This window comes from Musca domestica, unplaced genomic scaffold (assembly GCF_030504385.1).
Source record: "Musca domestica strain aabys unplaced genomic scaffold, Musca_domestica.polishedcontigs.V.1.1 12, whole genome shotgun sequence".
In the NCBI taxonomy this organism is placed as follows: Eukaryota; Metazoa; Arthropoda; class Insecta; order Diptera; family Muscidae; genus Musca; species Musca domestica.
This window is the reverse complement of record NW_026712155.1, coordinates 7,895,277-7,905,055: the sequence shown is the minus strand read 5'-3', so window position 1 is coordinate 7,905,055 and position 9,779 is coordinate 7,895,277. Positions and strand designations below refer to the sequence as shown.

Below are 9,779 nucleotides of genomic sequence, written 5' to 3'. Positions count from 1 at the left end.
ACCCTCCACCATAGTATGGAGGGTATATCATGTTTGTCATACCGTTTGTAACACCTTGAAATATACATTTTAGACCCCGCAAGGTGTATATATTCTTGATCAGCATAAAATTCCATGTCGATTTAGCGATGTCCGTCTTTTCGTCTGTGGAAATCACTCTAGCTTCCGAACGAAATGATGTAGGTTAATAAAATTTTACTCAAATGTATATTATGTCTGTAGGACTTTTGGTATTGAAAATGGGACAAGTAGGTCCACGTCTTCGTATAGCCCCCATATAACTGTACCTCCCGATATGCGGTATTTTGATGGTTTTAGCGACATTATTTGCGGGAATTGTTTCAAAATTGGTATTTAAAGTTCGTAATAGATACTACGGCTTAAGACAGAAAATGAACCATGTAGGTCCACGTCTTCGTATAGCCTCCATATAAAAAATCGCCGAGTTGTAAAGAACCGCCGACTTGTTTTGCAAGTTATGACAGATATAAACATTGGAAATTGAGACCCTTTGTGGGTGAGGTACCAGAAGGGGTTCGCAGATATATATCATCTTCACAAGAGATCTTATGTTAGCAAAATATTTGGGTGTGTGAAATTTGAAGGGAGTTGGTAACTTATTTTGCTTCCTTTGAGCGTTTTTTTTTTCAAAAATCCTGAACCCAATGCGGGGGAGGAACCAGAAGAAATGGTCCGATCTCCACCATCTTTATAGCAGATCTTGTGTTGATGGAAACATTGAGATGTACCAAGTCTGAATGTAATCGGATGCTAATTTCGCGTTTTATGAGCGTCATGAATATTCAAAATGTTAACCCTCTGTGGGGGAGGTACCACACGGAGTGGACCGATATATCCCATCTTCACACCAGACCTTGGGTTAATAAAAATCTTGCGTTGTGTGTAATTTAAAGAGAATCGGATGCTTATGATCATTTTTGTATTTCAAAAATTTGACAATTTGTGGGGGAGGCACCAGAAGGAATGGTCCGACCTCTACCATCTTTATGACACATCTTGTGTTGATAGAATTATTGAAATGTGCCAAGTAGGAATGGAATCGGATGTTAATTTCGTGTTTTATCGGCTTCATGATTATTCAAAACTTTGACCCTTTGTGGTGGAGGTACCAGAAGGAGTGGACCGATATATCCCATCTTCACACCAGACCTTGGGTCAATTAAAAAAAATATTGCGTTGTGTGTAATTTAAAGAGAATCGGATGCTTATTTTGGATTTTATGATCGTATTTGTTATTGAAAATGTTGGCCTTTTGTGGGGGAGGTACGAGAAGGAATAGTCCGATTTCCACCATCTTTATAACAGACCTTGTGTTGATGAAAATATTGAGATGTGCCAAGTCTGAATGGAATCGGATGGTAATTTCGTGTTTTATCGGCTTCATAAATATTCAAAATTTTGACCCCTTGTGGGGGAGGTACCAGAAGTGGACCGATATATCTCATCTTCACACCAAATCTTGAGTTAACAAAAATATTGTAATATGTGTAATATGAAGGCAATCGGACACTTACATCACATTTTATAAGAGTTATAATTATTCCAAATTTTGACCCTTTGTGGGGGAGGAAATTGATAGAGTAGGCCGATATTGACCATTTTCGTACCTGACATAGTGCTTAAGCAAATACTAGGATATGCAAATTTGGAGCAAAATCGGATTATCCTTTCCCTTTTGGTGCAATAAATTTTTTTCTTTACAAATTTTGACATTTTTGTGGGGGAGGTAGCAGAAAAAGTGAACCGATATTGCCCATCTGTGAACTCGATCTAATTTAGACAATAATATTACGATGTACTAAGTTTGGATCAAATCGGATACTCTCTTCGAGAGTTATCGTGCGCACCAGACAGCCAAGTAGACAGACGGACGGAATGACGGACATAGCTAGATCGACTCCAAATGCCCTGAAATGGATTTGTTCCAAAGAGACCTAGGGTCTAAGACCGTTATTTCGATGAGGCACGTTTTGGCTGTATCAAATGATATAGCCATATGGCCATAGCCATAATTATGGCACACACCTACTTACATAAGCAGTTAACATATTTCCTTATTTTCCCGACCACTGTTTCCTTGGTCTTGTTGCTACTACACATACCAACTACAAACATATGTACATATGTATGCACGTAAGTATGTCTGAAAATAAAAGAAACTTCTAGGAACGGTGACAAATTTATAGAAGGAGAAACATACCTACACCACAACAAAAATCCTCTTCCTCCGCCACCCTCTAATCCAAACACACAAGCATTGTATTGTAATGCACCAGTCCACCACATAATAAGCTGAGAAGAAACCACCAGCCATGGTCAAATGAATGATGTTGAGATTCTTCTTTTGTTTGTTTGCTAAACTTCTGCAATGCCTTATTTAGTAGCTAACCACCATTATTATGTGAAGGCTTTGTTGTTGTTGTTGTTCATTGTTTTCATTCGTTTCGTTTCATTTGAAGATGTCAGATGTCCTTATTTGTGTGATTAGATTCCGTTAGGCATAATGCATTCCCCCTGCATTCTCCCTCTCCTCCATTTGGAACGACCAACTGATGACGATCAGTGTGGACATTTTTGGTAATATCCAGTATTTGTAAATGGCTAGCTGGCTGGCTGGCTGGCTGGCAGGTCGACTTCATCCACATTACAATGGATAATGTTGCGGGTTGTTTTGGGATTTATGCCAGCCATGGCTGCTGTTAATGTCCTCAATGGCCGTATATGGTTTGATCTGATGACGACCACCAACCACTACAATGACGATGACGAAGTGATGTTATTTCTCACCAGCTAGGTAACCTATTTATGGTAGAAGGCAGCTTTGACAGCAAATTCCCGTTGCTCGTTCACTCTAACGTTTCGATGTCTATTTGTATTTTCTATTTTGAAGACATTTTCTTGGAACTGAGATTGCACTCGCACTTAAATGTCTTCTACTGCACCGCAAGTCTTATGTATCTGGAAAATCTGGAATGTTTAAATAACTGTCCTCTTTAGATGAGATGGTATCTACTGGGACTAATTCTAGAAAATATTGTTATTGTAAATATGAATTATAATAAAGAAGATATTAAATAGTATTCTGTATAAACATGCCTATTGCCGATATCAGATCAGATCCAGAAAATCGCTTTCAGAATCTCATTTTATGATGACTATATCTCTAAAATGTAAATACTCATACAAATCTTTGTGTGAAATTTTAGTTGCCATATTGTTATGTTATATCCCTTATAATATCAATCATCCTAAAAGTATGCTCTACTCTTTAAAGAAAACAATAGAGATGCTGGTTGAAAAGATTTTGATTGATATTACTCTGCGACACCAAAAAAAGTTTGTTATACAACATAACTTTGTGTAAACGACCATACTTTTCTAAACATCACTTTGCGTAAACAACCATACTTCCTAAAACATCACTTTGTGTAAACGACCACACTTTCCAAAACATCACTTTGTGTAAACGACAAAACATCACTTTGTATAAACGACCATACTTCCCAAAACATCACTTTGGGTAAACGAACATACTTTCCAAAACATCACTTTGTATAAACGACCATACTTTCCAAAACGTCACTTTGTGTAAACGACCATACTTTGCAAAACCAAAACATTAACGACCATACTTTGCAAAACAAACGGCCATACTTTCCAAAACATCACTTTGTGTAAACGACCATACTTTCCACAACATTACTTTGTGTAAACGACCATACTTTCTAAAACATCACTTTGTGTAAACGACCATACTTTCCAAACATCACTTTGTGTAAACGACCATACTTTCCAAAACATCACTTTGCGTAAACGACCATACTTTCCAAAACATCACTTTGCGTAAACGACCATACTTTCCGAACATCACTTTGCGTAAACGACCATACTTTCCAAAACATCACTTTGCGTAAACGACCATACTTTCCAAACATCACTTTGCGTAAACGACCATACTTTTCATAACATCACTTTGTGTAAACGACCATACTTTCTAAAACATCACTTTGTGTAAACGAGCATACTTTCCAAAACATCACTTTGTGTAAACGACCATACTTTCCAAAATATCACTTTGTGTAAACATCCATACTTTCCATAAACGATCATACTTTCCAAAACATCACTTTGTGTGAACGACCATACTTTCCAAAACAACACTTTGTGTAAACGACCATACTTTCCAAAACAACACTTTGTGTAAACGGCCATACTTTCCAAAACAACACTTTGTGTAAACAACCATACTTTCCAAAACAACACTTTGTGTAAACAACCATACTTTCCAAAACAACACTTTGTGTAAACGACCATACTTTCCAAAACAACACTTTGTGTAAACGACCATACTTTCCAAAACAACACTTTGTGTAAACGGCCATACTTTCCAAAACAACACTTTGTGTAAACGACCATACTTTCCAAAACAACACTTTGTGTAAACAACCATACTTTCCAAAACAACACTTTGTGTAAACGACCATACTTTCCAAAACATCACTTTGTGTTAACGACCATACTTTCCAAAACATCACTTTGTGTAAACGACCATACTTTCCAAAACATCACTTTGTGTAAACGACCATACTTTTCAAAAAAGGAACACCATACTTTTCATGGTCCTTTATAGACAATTCTCCTTCAGGGGATAAAGTACTAAGAAAGAACTCCCTGTGTGGATTTTCAGAGAACTCCGATAAAAAATGTGGCTACAATCATCAAAATACCGAATATCGGGAGGTACCGTTATATGGGGCCTATACGGTATCGTGGACCTATATAGACAATTCTCTTACAAGCGGTAAAGTACCCACACAGAACTAATTGTGTAGAATTTCATGGCCCATCATCGATCTTGACCTGCCTGCACACAAAAGACTGATATCTGTGACACTTTGTGTCCAGACCATGTTTTCCAAAAGATTACTTTGTGAAAACGACCATACTTTCCAAAACATCACTTTGTGTAAACGACCATACTTTCCACAACATTACTTTGCGTAAACGACCATACTTTCCAAAACATCACTTTGTGTGAACGAACATACTTTTGAAAAAAACGGAAACCATACTTTTCATGGACCTAAATAGGCAATTCTCCTCCAGGGGGTAAAGTACTAAGAAGGAACTCCTTGTGTGGATTTTCAGACAATTCCGATAAAAAATGTGGCTACAATCATCAAAATACCGAGTATCGGGAGGTACCGTTATTTGGGGGCTATACGGTATCGTGGACCTATATAGACAATTTTCTTACAGGCGGTAAAGTACCCACACAGAACTAATTGTGTAGAATTTCAGACAATTCCATATAGCCCATCATCGATCTTGACCTGCCTGCACACAAAAGACTGATATCTGTGACACTTTGTGTCCAGACCATGTTTTCCAAAAGACCATTTTGCAGCTCTCGTTCTTCAGCAGCTTTCCCACATTAGGCTTTTCTCTTATCCTCTTCTCAATTATTCTCACATCCTCCCATCAATTCAATACATTTTTATGCAATATTTCATTGTATATTTAAGTTTTATTGTTTTTTGTAGTTTCTTTTTTTCACAAAATTTGCAATTTATAATTTATATACTCTCTTAAATTTTAAGAAATTGTTTTTCAGTTTTTTTTTTGTTTTTTTTTCTTTAAATTTGTTTTCTTCTTTAAATTTAATATCATTCTTACAAGTCTAGTAAACTATAAAAAAATCATAAAATTAAAAAGGAAAGAAAAAATAATTACTAAATATTCTTCTTCTGTTTCTGCTGTCTATTCATATTTGTCTAGACTTATTTCAGTTTCTGTTAGTTTCTATGTGAAGTTGAGGCGTTATCAAAAAAAAAGAACCTATTTATGATTATTGCATTTGGAATTCTTTACAGGAGATTTCACATAAATATTTCTTCTTAATATTTTGCAAATATGAATATGTATGAGAAGAATTTAAATACAAAAGAATGGGTTTGCCAAAATTATTCATCAAAATACAAAAGAATGGCGGCTGAGGTCAGAGACAATAATTTATGGATGTTTCTTCATCTAGGTTATAAAATAGGAATTTGTTTTTGTTTTCTGTGTGGAAATTAAAAAAAAGAAAGAATTAAAAATAACTATGTTTGCCGGCATAAAGCCATACTTGATTGTGTTTCTAGAACTGTCTTATCGTCTATTGCAGCATCTAAAACAATATGAAATGTGACTATTTCGACATGATTTTTGTGAAGATTTTCTTTTGCTACGTCGCATTGAGCTAATCGGCATTGTTGTTGATAAGAGATAGAAAAAAACTCCAAGTTCTTGGCGAACACATAGGAAAGAATGTTTGTTTGTTTGTTTGTCTATAATTCAGTTAAGTTCTTTTGTAGGCCGTCAGAGCAGCTCAGACGAAACCGCTATGATGCCATTATTTTACTTTGAATGTAATTTTCCTTTTGCTTCTTGTATTTATAGATTGATTGACTGTTGTTGTTGATGATGATGACGACCATGGGCCCCATTTTAATGTTGATGAACTATTGCTGCTGCAGTGTCGATGTTTTTATTTAGCCGCTATTTGTTGGCCTGATGCTGCTCTAGCCGCTTCTTCCTTTTTACGCTGTTTCTCTCGCATCAACTCGGCATCTCTGAAAAATCAAAAGAATACGAATTAGTTTATGATGTAAAGGTAAAAAGTAAAAAAAAATCGAACACAATTAATAAATTAAAAGAAAAACGATAAAATGTTCATAGATTTCATGGCAAAATTTGTCGATTGGCCAAGTTTAGGATGCCTTGGGCACATGTTTCATCATAGGTAGCTTTGAGGCCAGAAACTACTCATAGTAAAATTTTAAAACTCATCTTAGGGTTAAAATAAAGGCTAATTTAAACCGCCATCTTATTTATGAGTTTTACAAAGATACGACATTTACTTGAACGAACTTCACTAAAACTTTAAAAGCAGAAATGTTCTGTTTTGCCAATTTTGGAATACGAATCCCGTTTTTTGACTTAACCATTATGACTGGAACCTTAAACATACCTCCTAAAAATGGCTTAAAAACGGGAGAAAACACAACATCAGCAGAAATGGCTCGAAGAGTAAAGAAGCGACGACTTGATCGAAACCCGCGTCGCAGTGGCCATATTCCAATATTCCATTCGGCAAATATGGAAAAATGAGCTCGGGGTAAAGCCATTGGAATTCCAAAAAGTGGAAGAACCTACATCGCAACAGAAAGAAAATAGACTCAAAAGAGCAAAAGAGTTGTTTCGCTTGGCCGAAAGTGATGAACTGCGGAATTTGGTTTTCTCCGATGAGAAAAAATTCGAGGTTGAGCGGTTTGTAAACAAACAAAATGATCGTATTTACTTGCCAAAGACGTCAACTGAAAATGTGCACCTTCGTTTGGCCACCAGAACTCAAGCGCTGGTCATGGTGATGGTGTGGGCCACCATAACAATCGATGGTCGCTCTCCGGTCGTATTAATCGACTGTGGCATCAGAATAAATGCCGAATATTATCTCGAAAATATTCTGGAGGGTGTATTAAAGCCTTGGGCACGAAAACATTTTGTCCGCAGACCTTAGGCATTCCAACAGGACTCAGCACGCGTCACCCATGAATATTTCCAAAATGAGGTTCCTCGCTTCATTTCCAGCGCACAATAGCCCCCAAAATCTCCGGATATCAATCCGTTGGACTATAGTGCCTGGAGTATTTTGGAAAGCAAGGTTGGCACTAAAAAATAGCAACGTGTCGATCACCTCAAGCAAGCGCTTTGGCGGGAATGGGCTAAAATACCGCAGAGCAACATTCGGGCAGCGTGTGACGGTTTCATTGGCCATTTGAAGGCCCTAATTCGTGGCAAAGTTGGCCAATTCGAACAAATCTAAACGTAATCTAAAATTTGATGCTATTTCCGAAATGTTTTGCTTTCATTTAAAAAAATAAATAAATAAAAAAAATAAAAATTATGGCGTTTGACTTTGTTGGAGTTTTTTATCTCACCCTGTATGAAAGGTATTGCATCTTCTTACAGATTGTTCAACTTGAAAGACATTTTTGACTATACAAAATATAAAATTTGGGTTTTGGAAAATCTCTAAGACGTCCTTCTTCTCTAGATGGCATTTTATTATTAGAAGCTTTTCTGTACATGGAATATTATCAATTGAAGGTCCTCTATTTAAAAGACCGATAGAATCTTCTACATCTATAAGACAACCAATACTCAACTTATTTTTATAATATATTAAAATTTAGTCCAAGTAGGTATAACCAATCTAAGGGCTAGCTCACTTTTAGGAATTCCTACAACCACATCTTCGGAAGCACCAGAATCATCTATTTGTGTGAACAGATGAGAGTGACCTACATATGGCAAAAGCACGGAACGTGTAAACCCCCGTATTTCAAATAAGTCTATCTTTCCATTCCTGCCACATATTCCCTCCTGTCCCCTCCAGCTCTCTATATCTGTTTTTGTTTACAAACAAGCATTGGCAAATACATGCTATGGAAAATAGCGCAGGTGATTTCATTGCTAATTAATCACAATGGAAATACAGGTACTGCGTAATTGAACGTAGTCACTACTCACTATCTTCGCTTCAAAATAAAGAACTAACTACAAATTTCCAAAGCAGAAACACTTTCGAGGTTATGCTAAAAACACAAAAATATCTACAAAAAATATATAAACACAGATGTGTTTGTTTTGTTAGTATATACACATATTACATAGATATCGTACGTATTCATTTCTTTTTTTTCACTTATTTATATTACCTTTGTTTGCGTTGTTCGACGGTTAAATTGTCAGTACGTTTGCCTTTGTTGATTTCTTGTTGTTTCTTTTGGTTTTTAGCACGAGCAAGTTCACGTTGATTTCCTCCTATCAAATTAAAATGCAATTAAATAAATTAGATATTAGAATAATAGAATACATAATGATCTATGTGTGTACATATGTACCAAGGCACATACACACAAAGCTGTGTAAAACAGAAAAACTAAACGGGATGTAATAGGAAGCAATGCAGCAGCGCCAGTCATATGAGATGTTTTTGGCCACATCTCATATGACGTGTGAGAGATATGATATCATTTCTTTGTCTTTCATTCCAAAAACAGAAGAACATTTTCATGCGTGACAAAGAATAATTTTATTCACTATTTTATAAATTAACAAAAAAAAAAAAAACTCATCACACATAGGCGCACACACACACCTCCATACATGGCCTACAAATTTCGAATTTTCTTTTTATTTCTACTTACGAGTCATGGTTGTGTGGTTTTCTTTGAAGTTTTGCTTAAAAAAGGATATTAATATTATTAACTACTTCCTCCTGGACTCTTTTCTAACGCGTGGCCTAAACGCTGCTCCAATTTGACGGGGAACTTCTCACCAATTTAAAATATCTGTGAATATATCACGATTTGTTCTCGACTTTTCCAAATAAAAAAATGTTTGCAATACAGCAGAACGAAGTTGGTTGTGTTTTCTGATTGAAGACGGTAAAATGAGTGCGCTGCAAAACCAAGTTGCTCGAACTTAAAAACTAACGGCGTCAGAAATGCAAATTTCCCCCACAGAGTTGATTCTTAAATGAGTTCGTATCATGAATACGGCAAAGGTGAGTAAATCATCAATTTATGGCAATTTCTGGTTATTAATGCTTCCGAAACAAGTCTGTCTGCATCTGAATTGATGTTTAGGTAAGAGAAAAATATGCAATAGTAGAATTTATGATATTCCCACTAAGACACACATATTTCTAC

General features: G+C 36.1%; 1 protein-coding gene across 2 annotated transcripts; it reads right to left on the bottom strand.

Annotated features, from left to right (window-relative positions):
• Nucleotides 1-5,528: 5,528 nt before the first annotated feature.
• Nucleotides 5,529-9,530, bottom strand: LOC101897490 (putative SERF-like protein). 2 transcript variants are annotated; one of them, XR_002195478.2, is made up of 4 exons: nucleotides 9,276-9,530; nucleotides 8,784-8,889; nucleotides 6,149-6,635; nucleotides 5,529-6,084 (listed from the first exon to the last, which is right to left on the bottom strand). XR_002195478.2 is itself a non-coding variant. In XM_005191720.4 (3 exons), exons 1-3 carry the CDS (start codon nucleotides 9,280-9,282, stop codon nucleotides 6,551-6,553), a joined length of 198 nt encoding a protein of 65 aa, XP_005191777.1. In that variant the 5' UTR covers nucleotides 9,283-9,530; the 3' UTR covers nucleotides 5,529-6,550. The 2 variants fall into 2 exon arrangements, 1 of the variants encoding a protein (XP_005191777.1); XM_005191720.4 differs by having other exon boundaries at nucleotides 5,529-6,635.
• Nucleotides 9,531-9,779: the final 249 nt, after the last annotated feature.